The 16,899-nt window shown below is 35.4% G+C and overlaps 1 protein-coding gene across 6 annotated transcripts in view; it reads right to left on the bottom strand.

The window, feature by feature from the left end:
• Positions 1-16,899, bottom strand: part of CACNA2D1 (calcium voltage-gated channel auxiliary subunit alpha2delta 1) — a 423,580-nt gene that overhangs the window by 57,012 nt on the left and 349,669 nt on the right. For all 6 annotated transcript variants that reach the window (XM_084784398.1, XM_084784399.1, XM_084784400.1 and 3 more), the window contains exons 13-18: positions 7,746-7,824; positions 6,752-6,801; positions 5,478-5,567; positions 2,759-2,836; positions 1,269-1,343; positions 907-981 (exon numbers count right to left, since the gene is read on the bottom strand). In XM_084784398.1, coding sequence (XP_084640524.1) covers positions 907-981; positions 1,269-1,343; positions 2,759-2,836; positions 5,478-5,567; positions 6,752-6,801; positions 7,746-7,824 — 447 coding nt within the window. The remainder of the gene's footprint in view (positions 1-906; positions 982-1,268; positions 1,344-2,758; positions 2,837-5,477; positions 5,568-6,751; positions 6,802-7,745; positions 7,825-16,899) is intronic.

Raw genomic sequence — 16,899 nt, 5'->3', positions numbered from 1 at the left:
TAAACATATTAGGATATTACAAAATTTTTAAAATTTGAAATTTGACCCTCTGTTATCTCAAAGAATGAAGTGGTATCTTTTAAGCTAAAGGAGAATTCAACCATAGTACAAGATTGATTTTGCATATTGATTTCTCAGACATTAATTATACACAGTTTTCTATACAGTTAGTATTTAGCAGAATTTATCAAAATACACATCTATTAAACTAATGTTGTTATTTTAAATATAAGAATAAAAGCTTATGGTAGAAAAATCAAGATAGAGAATTCACTATGTGTTAAAAAGTTTTTTAAAATGACAACTCCATAGAAAAATATTACACAAAAGATTTGTGACTACTTTATTTTCTGATGTTTTGGATGAAACCTGTGGAACAATTTATAAACTATAAATTATAGTGATGTATTTAGTAATAATATTATAGTACCAGGAAGAAGTCACATGACATTGACCTAGAAACATTTGCATGTATTATTATTTCATCTTCTTGAATAATAACGGAGACTAGAGAGAGAACCCACTTTCTTTCAAATACACTGATGCACTTCTGATGAAAGAATTAAGGTTAACTTTGACAGTGTTACTATTCTGCCCCTCTCTAAGTGTTTTTCAGAGCAATGCCCTCTTAGAGCCTTAAAGTTGCAAGTGAGATGCATGAAAATGACGTTCAAAAGGTGATGCTGGCTGTCTGAAAGAAGTAGTTAAACTAACTTGGTAAGAAAAAAAAATAAAGAACGCTCAGACTTCCATGTGTTGTCATCAGTGGCCTTGGCGTCTCTTAAGGAAGGCATAGGTTCTGTTTGTCTGTCATATTAGAAAGAGAACCTAACAGGCTACAGTCTCATTAGTGGTACTCAGTAATTATACCAAACGCCGGAAACTATAAACAAAGTATATGCATACCTTTGGCTGAAGATTTGGATGCAATAAGACATAACCATTAGGATCGATTGCAAAATAGTAGCCATTGGGGCACAGCTGAAAAATAGGAAAAAAAAAACCTCAGAGATTCCTAAGTCACAATTAGAAATCATGTTTCTAATAATTCCCATGTAATTAAAATGATCATCTTAATAGCTATTCAGTTTAAGTCTTGCAGCTCACTGAAGAAACAAAACATGGTGTCTTCACATTTTAAAAAATGCTTTTAGAAATAACTCTTGTTAAATTACCCACATGTATCTTGTATTGAAGTGCTTTGTGGGCAAACTATATTGGTACATAATTTAAATAGGAGGGTAGCTAAAGAATAAATTGCATCTTACTGTAAAACGTGGTGTCAATCTCTTAATATCTTCCAGAGACACATCAACGCCCATCACACCAAGAATCAACTGGTTCTAAAAGAAGATAGTGAAGTTAGTGCATTTTATACCAGAAACTGTTTTTACAAATGTATGTTCATCCTATTACTGTGGTACTGAATTATTTCTACATTAGTGAAAACACACACACATTGTGTGTGTGTGTGTGTGTGTGTGTGTGTGTATGTGTGTGTGTGTGACCATTTCCACAACTTCATCATCCCGGTTATTAAATTAGTTGAAATATTAATGACTAAACCTAAAAATTACAAAATCTAGGTACAGTTTATTAAGGAAAAGAGATTGGTCGATAACTATTATCTGTTGCTATGAACCAATCCTAGGCTGAATAAAACTAATAAATGAAAATAATCTGACAGATAGATCATACTAAAAACTTTAAAACATGAGAAGGAATGACACAGACAACTACAATGTTATGAATTTCAAAATTTAGGCCTCATGGATACTTAAGATGTCAATGGCCCCTGAAGGAATTTCATAATAATAACCTGAAATGCATATATATTTATAAATATTGAACATATAATATAGATCAACAAAATATCTCTATTATTTTAGGAGTAAAAGGTAGCTCTCATTATAACTTAAGCAAGTGCTTTGTAGAACTACATTGGTAAAATGAGGCACTTCACTGAAATTTATAAAAAACAAACAATGCTTTAGTACAACAGACTTACTGAACTACACACTATAAATTATCATTTCTTTAATCCACCAATATCACCTGCATTTAAATCTTTAATTTTAAAAATAATTTCTTAATATTGTTAGTAAGTAGCCACCCATTCTTAACTATGGAATCTGATTTTAAAATAAAAAATATTTGCTATATAGCAAACATTGTAAATATGAACTATATTCAATAATGTTACTACTTTCAAGCAGATAGCTCCTTGTTGCACTGATAATATTCTCAGTGCTAAAGAAAGCAGTTATTTCTATAAAACTAATTTTTCATTGAGCTGTAAACAATGAAAAAAGAAACCTATGAGATAACTTAAGTTATTGTACAAAAGCTTGTTCCAAAACAAGGGTTCAAAGAACATATCTTTCTGCACCTGGTTCAAATGAACAATGGCTTTGGTTTTTATATTTCCATCACAGAATTCCCTAAATATCTCAAGCACATTTTTTAAAAAATGGGCTGCTGATGCCACTGTGCATTTATCATGCCATCTCTCCCGGGGTCTGACTTTCTATTCTCATCAGGTCACATTTAGAGCTGAATCCTGTCTCTGAGGTCACAGGATTTGACCTACTTCCCCTTTTCCAGGTGGTTATCACACAACCAGCTGCTGCCATTGACCTTTAACCTGCCAAGACAATTGCATCTTATGTACATCCTTATAGAAATCTCTTAGCCACATGGCGCTTTAACGTCACAGTTTGTCATTTGTTATTATTAGTGTTATCAATTAACTTTTAACCTTCAAGTTTGTCTTGTTTTCAGATTGGCCAGTGACGTTGAAGACCGGTAAAGTTCCAGTAATGACAAGTCCCAGCTCCTAAAATAGATGAGAAAAATGCCAATAAAAGCAACGTTTTGAACTCTGTCCAATTGCATTAGCTTTTGAAGTTGGAAACTTAACTCCACAATTATCTTGTTAAAAGTCAAGACTAGTTTTGACTATCTTTAAGGAAAAAATTTTTTTAAAGAATCAGTGGAAATTTCTTAGAAATAAATACTTGTTAAGTAGTTTAGAATTGCGCAACATATAGTAAGTACTGAGAAATTTAAAAATCCCACTTAGACCAATGTAACTGTAACATTATAATAATTTTTCTCACATTTACATTTCTTCCACAATGATGGTTCACTTAATATCAGATACCTTTATAAAACTAGCAATGAGATAATACTTTTGGGTTGCTGAGAGCTAGTTTCTGTAGCTTAATTCACCATTTTTATGCCCTAAGTCAAATGTGTCATGCTGTATCATAAGCATCTAGCTAAGGGTGGTGGTACATAGAAGACTCATGCATTTCTAGAGAATTCTAGTTGAGCACCGTGATGTCTAAATAATACTCTTAAACAGTCCCCTACCTAGTGGGTTGTATTTTAAGAACTAGACTCCAATGTATCCTTTGTTCCAGGTACGGTACACACTCTTCACAGAAGAGAATGAAAGAATAAGGGTCCTGTCTCCTGGAACGAGATGCTCATTTTGCACATCACAACTCTTCCTATCTCCCTTTATACAGGAAGAGCCTCACTTTACCTTCCAAGTGAAACAGTCTTTGCCCAGCATTGCCCTAGTTCTGTTTCTCACCCATAGCCAGGGACTCTGATGTTGATCCCATGTTGGTATTATTTTTCAACGCGCCCAGTGGCCCTAAATTTGATAATGTCCTCTTTTATGTGATTCCATTCTCTGTATGTATTACAGAAATGTGCCTTATGCTACCCTCAGCTGAAATGGCTCTTTTCCTCAACCACCCCTGTTTTAACTCCAAATATACAGCTCCTACGTTCCTCAAGCCATAGTAGTTATCGAATTTGTCCTTGAGAAACACTGTATGTTCCCTTCCTAAAAAGCTGCTGATTTGACGGTCATGCATTTTGAAACCCCTGCATTCAGTGATTCTAAGTGATATGCCACTTACAGTAAAAAGAATGTCCTCTTTGTTTTCTGACCATCTTACGTGTCCCATTTTACAAAAAAAAAATCATGTTTCAGCTTATAAAGTAGAACATTTAGAATCAGCATTTCCTCCGAATGTTATTTGTGTTATCAGTGAGAACCTTGTCAGCAAAGCAGGCACTCTGGTTAATGAACTTCTGGCCATAGGAAATTCAGCAGGGCCTAACTATTGACTCCTTCTATCATGTTTAGTCTGTGATGGATTTGAACAACTGAAATATCTTGGTCATGGCTGAAGATGACCATGTGACCTTAAGTAAATAAGTAACGTCAAGAACGGACACTGGACAGTCATTTTCTGTGGTTTGAGGTAAGCAAGCGTCACTTTATCTCTCGTAGCATGCGAGACTGCTGTTAATAGTCCCTATTTTCCCCTCTAACTTCCTGTATGTGTTTATTTTGTAAGTACCAAGTGATAACTCTTGCTAACGGGTTGTATTTTGCCCTTCGGATTCATCACTGCCCTTAGAGAAGTAGCAAAGGCATTTATCTGGACTCCAAGTAGGAAAAAGGGCATTACTGAATCAGCATTTACTTTCAGCTTTGCATTTAGACTCTCCTATATAATTACTTTGATAAGAGACTAAAAAGCCCTCACATTCAGATTTGGTGTATGAAACAATCTTTGGTGTTGTAAGTTTAATGAATTGTGTCATAAAGTAAAAGAAATTAAAACATGGTCTCTCAGCTTCTCTCACCTTGACAACTCGGGCTGGATAATTTTGTGCTGTGTGGCAAGCGGAGCCATTCCATGTACTATAGGATGGTTAGCACTAATCCAGGGTCCTATCAGTTATAAACCAGGGATAGCTCTATGCACCACTCTGGGTAAAAATGTCTTCGTATGTGTTAAAGTAATGTAGACACAGAAGATAACAGCTTAAAAGATATAGAATGCTTGTGGTATGAGGGCACTTGCATTAAGAACAACATAACATGCGCATGCGTATGTTATGTCACAGCAGATTTGGCCACCTCAGTGTGGTGTTTCCATAAGAATGTCTGAGTCTAACTTAAGGCTATATGAACACATGATCATGTCCATGCCAATTTAAATATGTTGTCAGTTTTTTTTATGCAAAAGTCAAAGTGCGATGGTGGAGGATGTTGTACAAATAGTTAACAAATGACATCCATCATAAAAAGACATTTTCCAAATGTTTGTTCAAAATCCGGGGTGCTTGGTTACTAGTCACATGATGTTCTGCATTAATTTCTTATATTAAAAGATCAAAAGGTTATTGAAATCCTCATACGGTCAACACTGTAGGTTGGAAACCTGATATCTTCAATAGATTAAGAACAATCTAAAACTTTACATGTATAATTTTATAGCAATGCAAATCTAGGATTTTCTAAGCACTTTCTGAAAACCTGAGAAGCTTGCAAAAGAAGAGATTTTTAAAAGGATTCAGTGAAGAGGCAAAAGGAAATGTCACCCAGAGAGAAAAGTCAGCTAGGTGCTCTTGTAAGGACAGCTTTTGGGAGTATCCCAATCTCTTACCAGTGCATCCAAATACACATTTGTCCATTGGACTTGCTTCGCTTTGTCACCAGCTAAAACCATTGGTCTTCCCAGAACATCTAGATATTCCTATTTATACAAAAGAAAGGTTGTAAATCAACTGACAAGCAAACAACCAAAGAACAGAGATAGTTTAAAAAAAAAAACCTTCAGTGGCAAAACTGAAAATAAATATGGAACAAAATTTTAAGAGTATGTATAGCCTTTGGAGCATTCTCTATGTTTAACCCAACTTATTTCTTAAGTGGTATGTCTATATACATTAATTCAATAATATATATTCCCCAGCTTTTTCCTTTTAGTACCAATCAGAACATTATTCCTTAGAATACAGCCAATGATATAAGTGAAATATGTTCATTATGAACAGCTTCATGTTGACCTAAACTATTTAAGGCTCAGTGATTTATGTGTGAAATTGTACAAATTTGAAATGATAAAGCAGCCACATACTTGCTTTCATATAACAGATTGTTTGGATGAAATTCAAAACTGCATTTAAACATATCAAAAAATAAGGGAAATGCGTGCCAAATCCAGAAAGCAGACTCACAGGCACTGCTGTTTCATCTCAGCGTCCCCTGTGTTCAGCATGCACTCCATGGAGGCCAGGCTACTTCAACTACACTGTAGCAGCTATTCTGTACATTGTTGCTGGTGTTTCAAATTCAGTGATGATCTTTAAATCATAATTTATGAACATTTCAAGATGACAAATATTTAAATTAAGATAGCTGAATTCCACAAAATGCTATGTAAGCAGTACGCTCTCCACTTAAGAGAATGGTGCTAAAAAGTCATCCTCATGTAGGCTTATTTAAATAAATAGGTAAATACACCTGTAGGAATCTGTGGGAAGAATTCAGTCCTATTTATGGCTTACATCACTCACCCAGAATAGTTACGGTTTCATGTTCAATATGGTTGAGAAAGTCATGTGATTTACAATTTAATAAAAATTAAATGAAATTATTAATAAATTTTGTTTATTTTCTATGCCATTTATAATGCCCAAGAATAACAAGCTCATGAGTATATACATGTGTTGACCAGGGTTTTAAATGTTTAATGCTACAAAAATCAATAAACATCATATAAACCAGCATGGTATACAAATGTAAGTTATATAATTTTTAAAATTTTTACTTATTCTCTTTAGATTGAATTCATTGAAACAAGAAAAATATCTTTTTATCCAGGAAAGTAATCTTAAACTTTGAAAAGAGTGTATAAAAAGCTTTAAATAACCATACCTGAGTATTGATTCTTATTGCACCAATAGAAGGAATTTCATAATAATAACCTGAAATGCATATATATTTATAAATATTGAACATATAATATAGATCAACAAAATATCTTCATTATTTTAGGAGTAAAAGGTAGCTCTCATTATAACTTAAGCAAGTAAATAATGTAAAGTATTACTAAAGTCAGAAAGATATTGATTGATGAATATTATCAACTAATCTTAGAGAATTTATGATAAAATTTACCATATTCATTAGGTAGGACAAATGACAATTGTCTTCTATAAAGCAGTAAGGAAACTAGAGCTATTAAAATATTTTTTCACTAGATAAACTATTAATGGTACAGATAAGTACATAACTATATTCATATATTTTCCAAAATAGAAGTTTTTAAAAATATTTATTTATTATATATGAGTGCTTTTATCTGCAGAAGAGGGCATCAGATAACATTATAGATGGTGGTGAGCCACCATGTGGTTGCTGGGAATTGAACTCAGGACCTCTGGAAGAGCAGGCTGTGCCCTTAACCACTGAGCCATTTCTCCAGCCCCCCAAAATAGAAGTTTTAGGATGTATCCTGGTTCTCTTTCCTAACATAACAGTTTAGTCCTCAAAAGTATTTCTTTTTTTTCTGAGTACAAAGAAAATAGTTCATTGCATATAATTTGAATATTGAAGAAAGTATGAGATGGTTTTCAAAAACAGTAATTCAGTCACTCAGAGAAAAACTATGCACAAATCTGCTGTATATCACTAAGTATTGCTCATCTTTTCATCACTTTGCTGTATTAGGATCAGATGTTTGAGTTTATCTAATGCAGAGGTAATCTCAGAGTTTGTCCTGTGTTGTTCTTATTTTCTTTAGAAAGCAAATTCACAGTCTAATTCTTATTCCAGACCTATTAAAGTTGCTACTTTACATTACCTTAAATGCAGTAAAGACTAAAAACAACTATAAACAAAACATTCTCAAGAGAAACATATCTATTACCTTTATTTTCACAAGCCATCCACTGAATAGGTCCTCTGTCATAGTTATGTTGACCAACAGAAAATGTAAACACACGGACCTAAGGAAGTTGAAAATACAGTTTAAGTATGTTTTGTTCCAGCAAAACAAATTGCTGGAAGCAGAAACAATTAAGAGCTCACTCAGGCAGTGACGTTAATAAAACAAGACAAACACTGAGGTCCCTGGAGGGTTGGAGGAAGGCACTACAGGGAAGCCCCCCCACCCCCAGCTGCCCTGAACACACATTCCAGATGCCACAGTGGAATTAACACTACTGTGTCTTGCCTCTGGTCTCCAAGCTCTGTGCCTGGACAGGGACAGTGACAGTGGTCTCTTTTGTAAAAGGTGCCTCCCGCAGGGGCAACTCAACTCCCTTCCCACTTGGCTAAACGTAGCACCCACCTATCAATCACAGTAAAAACATTGGCACTGCAAATTGCAAGATACGTAAGCCTGTGATTTATTGTCACTTATTTACTGGAAAAGATGGCATAATGGTACTTAAGTGGCTAGCTGTTTTTTGTGTGTTGTTTTTCGTAATTCATATGGACTGGCCCTTGCATGTACTTGCACCTCTGCAGAGGCACACAGAGACAGATGTTGGTATCAAAGTGTCTTCTTCAGTTCTCCACTTTCATTTGAGCGATGGGGTTCTTTCCCTGAACTCAAAGCTCACTGTTTGGCTAAACTAGCTGGACAGCACCTTAGAAATCCTTCCATCTCCTCTGCCCCAGCTCTGGGATTACATGCAGGTACTCTTTAAGAGGGCACTAGGCATCTGAACTCAGATCCCCATGTTGGAGCTTCAGATGCTACTAAAACGGAGTCATCTCCACAGCTCTGACATATTGTTTTGTTTTGTTTGGCACATTATTTGTTAGCACAGATCTCAAAAAACTATATTCACATTTTTTTTCTTTCTCCTATTGGTCTGGACCATAGATGTTACATACCATATACTGTAAATTGAATGCTTGCTATGGTCTGTTTCACATGTGAGGTTTTATTGGAGCCACACTCTGAGTCATGCATGTTTGTCTCAGCTAGTAAGGTACAGGGTCATTTGGTGAACTTGCCCGCTTGCTGCATTCACTTGGAGACAGGATCAAGCTACATAAAAGCCAGTCCGGTCTCAAACTTGCCTTGGTCCTGTCTCAGTTTCAAGTCTTTCAATTTCTGCTTAGATTCAAGGTCCTGTCTCAAGTCTTTTACATTGATTCCTGGCTTGCATGTGAATTTTAGTCACTTAAAAAGTAATCTAGAAGAGACATGTGCCCTTTTCCTTGTGCCTGTTACGACTCTTTTCAAACACACACACACACAGACACAGAGATACACACACACCAAAAACCCAGAAAAACCAAATCCTCCAAAACACAAAACAAAAACAAACAAACAAAATTCCCCAGTGGTGGTTTATTTTGGTCACATTGTTATTGGGTCATTTAGGGGGATATCTATATATTTCAAAATGTTACTTCTTCCTCAGCTGAGTTAGTCCTAAGGGAAATATTTCTATAAGGCTGACCACCCTAAGTAATATGCAGTTGACCTGGTATACCCTAAGGAATCTGCGCGAGGCCATGCCCTTCATAACGTTAGAAGGCATGCCTCACATAGTCAATTAAAGCACAGCTGTCTCTGGTTCGTCCTGTTACCACAACATAATTATGGCAAAATACTTTCCATAAGACACTGCTCAGTGCAAAGAAGTAAATGAATAAGGCCGAGTGAATTATATTTCCAATAGCATGCGGACCATAGTTAGACCCACACTGTGTGAATATTTTGACTGGTGTTATCATTCAAGCAGGGCAAATAAACGCTCTACTGAAAAAAAGAAAAAAGAAAACAGCAAAGTCACTTTCTGCCTCATTTGTTTTACCAGCGGGAGCTCACCTGACTTCCACAGGTGACTGCCAGGAGCCCGTGGCTCCTACTGAAGGACTGTGGGACTAGAGCAGGCTGAAGAGGAGTGCAGTCTCTCACAGTTCATACGACGTTTAAGAATTCTAAATTTCCCGGTCTAGAGAAATGGCTCAGTGGTTGAGAGCACTGACTGCTCTTCCAAAGGACCCGGGTTTAATTCCCAGCACTAACATGGCAGCTCACAACTGTTTGTAACTCCAACATCTGACACCCTCATACAGACATACATGCAGGCAAAACACCAATGCACATTAAAAATAATAAAAAGAAAAAAAATTCTAAGTTCCCCTTTACCTCATGGTTCTTTGTTTTACCTGGTGCTTGCTGTGTTAATTAACTAATTAACATACAAATAATTAACATGCATTAATTTGCATATTATACATTTTAGCTTCTGCACCTCTTTTTTCAATTTCTCTTTTCTTGTTGCAGACATGTATGATAGTGCCTTTTTTCTCAATATTTCCCCCAAGTGGTTACTAAAATCTTGAGAATTACAGATTCAACTTCTGCATAAATTTTGAAGCTGGTTTATTATCAGAATTTATAAAATCTATTATATCCAGATGCCAATTTTTTAAATGTAGTTTTATGGTGATACCACATAATATATGTCTACCAACTGTATATCAAAGCAATCATCTTATAACTTTTGAAATTACATATTTAATTGAGAAAAACTTTGACACCTAAAACTTAGTGACAAAACAAAAAAAAGCTTAAAACACACTCTTCACATTACATTGCAAGGTAAAACTATTTTTCATATGCTAGTGTTCAGTGCAAATATCATTGCAGTATTTTCCTTTGTTTAATATAATTTTACCTAACTATGTAGGGAGAATTCTGATTTTTCGAACCTTAGAATCCAAATGTTATAGTAACAACTGTGTGCACTGGCATCAGTTTGGAATTTCAGGCTCCATTCCTTGCGTCCTATACTGCACTGCTGCCACCCAGTGGATCCATCTGTGAACTAACACTGACCTGCTAGTTCCACTTAAGGCTTCTTCTACATTATGGGGAGATTATAATAATTATGATTATTTCTCCTTTCCTTTCCCACTTTTCCTCCCTCCAAACAATCCTAAACACCCCCTTACTCTCCTTAAAATTCAAGGCTTCGTTTTTTTTCCCTACCAACTGTTATTTTTTTTCAAGGCGGCAAGAAACGTTTATTAGTTGTGATTTTTAATCAAAAAGATTGCAAGTGATATTTGCTTGAACAGGAAAGGATCCCAGGAGACCAGGAACTGCTGGGCTGGAGGAGACTTTGTTGCTGAAGCTACAGTACCTGCCATTTTTCCTAAATGTGACACAGGGCAGAATTGGTGGTCACTTAGAGTGAATAAAGTGGGACAGCCTATGCAGCATGCTTAGGCCGGGGGTGGCAGCTGGTGGATTTGATGAATTGTATCTATTGCTATTGAATGCATGCATATATACATATGTATGTATGTATGTATGTATGTATGTATGTGTTTATGTATATATATATGAATATGCATATTCCTAGGTATAACCTCCTCAGTCTGTATAATGTTACTTATATGTATGTTTTCAGGGTATTCCACATCCTTAAAAGTATGATTCTTGAAAACTGAAATGATTCCGTGACAGATGAACAGTATAAATGTCAAGGCAAATTACCTTCACAAAGGCCTGTATATATCCCAGTTATTACTAATGTGTATTGTATAAAATTATGTAAAAACAAGTATACAAGGGCATGGAAAACTTAAACTTCTAAATATGCAGTCAGAATCTAAAGGCTTCATCTGAACCTTCAAAGTCATCACATTACATTGTGTCTATATTGTGCCATCTCAGCTGTTGAGCAGGGCAAATTCTTCAACTCAGGGCAAGAGAGCATTTATAATCATATGGCCAATTCATGTAATTAGGAGACTCACAGTAAACACTTTCAAAGTGAGACATACTTAGAAAATAATTTGAATATTCCTCAATCAACGTTACCAAAATCTTCCTTATCGTGCCACATTTGAGACAGATACATCTCACAAGTGGCTTCACAAAGATCTGTCATGTTGGAGGCCAAAGACAATGTGAGAAAATAGCACTGTATAAACTCCAGCTTTAACCGCAGTTCCAAATTTGTACAACTTAACATCTACTGTAATGTTTTTCATATAAGTGTGGAGACTGGTTCTATTAGAGTGAAGGGCCACGTGGATGCTCTCTGCTCTCTAGAGGGACTGATGACTAGCTCTGCTGTCAGGTTATAGGTAAGGCAGGTTAGTGTACTGTGGGGAGCACGGAGCTAAAGGACACTGGGATGCATTGTGTGCTGTGTAATTTGGGATGTTTCTACTATAGTAAATTTATATCTTTTTTGGTTTTTTTCATTGCACAGGTATATTCTCTCTAGTTTAATTAGAATTTGAAGCAAACGTAAGAATATTTAATTTATTTGCATCATTCTTGGCTCAGACACAGGTAATAAGCAAAGCCATGATGTGAGAAACAGATTTCATAAGATTAAACAAAGTCAACTTAGGCTTTATTATTCATAAATTTGTGTGTTTTACCTTCAGCTGTTTAGAAAAAATATTGCTTTGAGCAGGTAGGATGGCTTAGGAGGTGGACTTGGCTGCAGTCCCAGTGGCCATCCTGGGGAATGGAAGCCCTGGAACTCACGGAAAGGCAGAAAAAGAGAACTGGCTTCTCAAAGCTGTCCTCCGCCCTCCACACATACGCTATCTGCCATGACTCTATGACTCACATGCCCACCCATCATATATGGGTATATACAGTAAAAAAAATAAACAAAATTGAAAAATTGAAAATTTTGAACAGAATACATCAATTCAAGTAATTCAGAGTTGATTGAAAACCTAGACTACTTGATTTAAGAAAACAGCAGATTTAGCTCTTTAAATATATTGGTTAGCTCAATGGTATAGTGTGTGCCTGGTGTGTGCAAGACCTTGGGTTCAATCTTGATAAATATATAATAAAATATATGGTACCACTTCATAGCTTTATCTTATGGTTCTCACTTCTACTAAACAATTTTGTAAAAAAAAAAAATTCAGTCTTGTTTGTTGAAATCTAAAATACTTTTCTCCAATTAAGAGTTTTACAAACCCACAGGGTCAGCTTTTTAGGATCATATGAATTTGTTTCCCAGAAGAACTCAGTCACTGGAGACTGTCACCTCAATAATTATCAGTTACCAAGAGTTCAAGTTTAATTTAGAATAGGCAAGTCTCCAAAGAATAATGGAAATGAGTCTAGGAAGAAAGGAAGCCAGTAAAACTAAAATAAAAACTTCAGCTATTCAAACATATGAGAAAAGTGATATCAGAGATGGGTTTTATTAATCCACGCTGAGAACTAACACTTTTTGGGATTAAGCCTATCAAAATACTAGACTGGACTGAAAACCTTTATGAAAATATGCTATAGTGCTTTCCACAATTCACAAACATATTTAAATACAGAGGCATTAAACAGCCCACACTTCTAGGTCTATGATACTAGGCAATAAATAAAAGGCCAAATTCATGTTCATACTTTATTTCATTAATCTCAAGGATCTGAAAGATATTTGCAGCTAGGGCAGATTTGATGATCCATCTAGATTACAGCTTGGTTGTAGAACCTAGGAGCATCCTCGCTGATGGTGATGTCAGGTTGTCCTGATATGAGGGAGGTCCTAGTGGGCAATGGTTAGGGCCAAGGCTGGCCAGATGAGAGGAATTGAGAGGTGGTCAGTCAGGAACGTTTTGTATGAGGCTGTCAAACTTCAACATTTTTTTGATGTCTCTTACCTTGGCATTTTTATTTCAACAACATGGCAAAAAAAAAATAATGATGATACTTTGATCATGTGAGTATTGCAATTGTAAATAAAATAATAAATGTGATATCTAGCATATAGAAATAGGTACATCTCAGCAATAGTAATAAAGATGGCAGTGGCTACATTAGTATCTTAGAACACTGTAGCCAGCCTAACTTTCACAATTCACTTTTCATAGCAGGTCATAAGCCACTCTTGCATCAAGAACTTAAATTGGCTAAAACTAGCACCTTTCTAGATGAGCAAGTTTGGACATCTACTTGTTCTATCCAGCAGCAGACTCAAATGCTAAGTAGCCAATGCATTATACATGCCATATGTCTACATAAATTAACCGATTTCAGTTCCAAAGATCCAACAGAAGCCACGATTTGACTAATACTGGTTGATTCTGATCAAGTAAATAGCATAGAACAATTGTTTAAAAAGGGAAAACAACACATGACTGTCATATAGGCTTCACATACACCATCCTAAAGAAACAGGCTAATGTTTCTTTCATGTGTCTTGCAGATGCATGGACAGCGTAGATCCATGCTTTGGGGTCATATTGGAGCATGCTAACTGTTGTATCGAATCACTGTCATGTTGTTAGATAATAAGGAAGACTTTTCAAATCCTCTTTTCTCAGAATACACTTACTGTATTTTATAAAGTAGGACAAAGCTACAGACACAGGGATTTCCAAGCAATCTGTAGTCCTATAAAGATTATCCCCAGCTGACTTCAGAATGCAAGGTACTGATTCCGATCCAATATTCTTCTTCAATAATAAAAATTTCTTTATCATTACTAATGATGAGATTTTAAAAGAATCTTATGTATTGGACAGATGAGAATAAACAACACCATCAAGACAAATCAGATGGGCTTCCCTCCCTTCAAATTAAGATAGATGAAGGAGTGCAATATTATTTTTACTATAAGCTCCAATCATAAGGGAAAATTATTTGAATACTATTCACTTAAATAAACTACAAATGTACTTAATGTTTTCAAGCATCTGTGATAGTCTCATAATTTAAAAACGTATTCAGTATGTACTCAACATATTTGTAAAAACTGAGCAACTACTATGAGCCAAGCACTATGCTACTGCTATGAATTTCTTTGCAGGTTGAAAATTTATATCACCCTACTTCAAAAGGCTTCTAAAATAAATAAAAGCTCAAGATAACATGTTAGCATATAATGCAAGTGGTCATCTGGTACAATGGAAGCAAACAGAAAGAAGGCATTTTAAACACAGTGACAAAGGATGCTTAGGCAAAAGGACCTTTGAGAGAGGCTGGGCAGAGATCCTCACCAAAACAGAAGGCAGTAATGGAAATAGCAAGACCAATAGCCTTTCCTAGCAGTGTTTTAATTATGAAAGATTCCAGGTTGACATGATATTAGTATGCCTAAAACCTAGGTCACATGCACTCTATGTATCCAAAGTTTCTGTTATTATATTATATTGTTATAATGTACCTGGTACTTAAGGTGGGAACTTCATTTTCCATGGGATTTATTTATATATTTACTTAAAATCTGCAAAATGCACAAAGATGATATTCCTACATCTGAACAAAGTGTACCTGGTAAGTATTTTATTAGTGTGGAGAACAAACTGTTAATCCTAACTTTATTTTAAGAGAAATAAATGGGAAGCAAATGATTTCAGAGACAAAAAGGTATATGTAGATATCCAAGCACACACACCTGCAGAAAACATTCCATTTCAACTGATAATCTCTCCATAAGGAAGGCCAGTACTGCATTGATTCAACTGTATCCTAACTCTAGCATAAATCACATTGGGATTTACAAACAAAGGTGTATGGTTCTTATTCCAAAGTTTAACTCTTAAAAATGTTTGAAAGTTCAAAAATATCAAAAATAAAAGATTTTAGAAGCAATGTAATTGGTAAATGACATTCAATATTTTGTAAAGTAAAGAGCCTTCATTATTGATGTCAAAGTAATTCCTTACAAAGGCTATACTTTTACCTGATAGAGAAGGAAGGCACAAAGAAAGTAGAAAATGAAATGAATTTTTTTTCCTGTGAATTTTCCTACTGTCAGTTAAAAAAAAAAGTCAGTGTTTACTCTAAACCCAAATACACATTCAGTCACTTGTGATTGGTGTAGACTTTTAGAGACAACAAAGAATGTCTTTCTACTTGGCAGTATAGGAAAGAGTTCCCCATTATATTTATAAGTAAACTGCTAAAAACATTTTTATAACAATCGGTATTGTTAAGTGATTCTGACATTAGCTGATCATTCCTTAGTTTGAAAATTATTTCACACTCACATTTTTTTTTAACTAGGCACTTTGAAATGCTCATGATAAAAGTTTTGATTGCCTTCTTAAAATTAAATTCTGAAGAGGAATTGCAGCATGAGAATTATTTTCTACCTAGACAGGGTGTGTGTATCGCCCATCAAGCAATCGTCGCTATCCTACAGAAAAGCAAGTATGTTTGATTTTACAGTCCTGGGAATTATCTTATAACTGTATGTCTGGTTTCACTTTCCTTTACTCATTTGTTTGTTCTCCTTGATGGAGCTCATTTTAGTTTTGGCACCATGTTTAAGGAGGTCTCACACACATGGTGAGCCCAAAGGAATGTCACCGCTGCAGGTAAAGATTAGAAAGCGAATGTGTTTTAATTTGGAACAGCTGTTCCAGGAGATTAACATGGATTCGGTTTTAAATCTCTGCCTATCTCTAATCAGGTAGATTGATTCCCAAGTGTAGTGCATTCCATAGAAAGAAACCAAGCATTTTGTTTTAATTCTCAAAGCTCTGGGCTTCATTAAAACGTGCTGCGTATCTACAGACTCATCCATCAGCTGCCCAGACATCTTATCACACCTACCTGGGCTGCTGTGAGTGACTTTTCAGTCATCTAGAGGGAAACTGAATGTAAATGAAGCATTTATTGGCCATGCTAATGCCACAAGAGGCATGGAGGAAAATGTTCAATGAACATAGTAGTTTTCTGGCATTTTTTAAAGGTCACACATTTTTAAGACCTTATACTTTTATATATTTAGCTTCTTTTGTATTGTTATGGTAAAACACACTGCATGAGATATACCTTCAATGTATTCTTCAAAAATTATTTATTTATTTATTTATTTATTTATTTATTTATTTACTTATTATGTATAGATGCTCTGCCTCTATGTACACCTGCATGCCAGAAAAACGGCATCAAATGCCAGTATAGATAGATGGTTGTGAGCCACCATATGGTTGCTAGGAATTGAACTCAGGACCTCTGGGAGGGCAGACAGTGCTCTTAACCTCTGAGCCATCTCTCCAGCCCACCTCAATGCATTTTTAAGAAGACGTATTTTCAGCTCCTGTTTAGGCAGTCATGTTGG

The sequence above is a fragment of the Acomys minous genome (assembly GCF_964271855.1).
Source record: "Acomys minous genome assembly, chromosome: 6".
Taxonomy (NCBI): domain Eukaryota; kingdom Metazoa; phylum Chordata; class Mammalia; order Rodentia; family Muridae; genus Acomys; species Acomys minous.
Note: the sequence above shows the minus strand (reverse complement) of the source record. Positions and strands in the feature narration are given on the sequence as shown.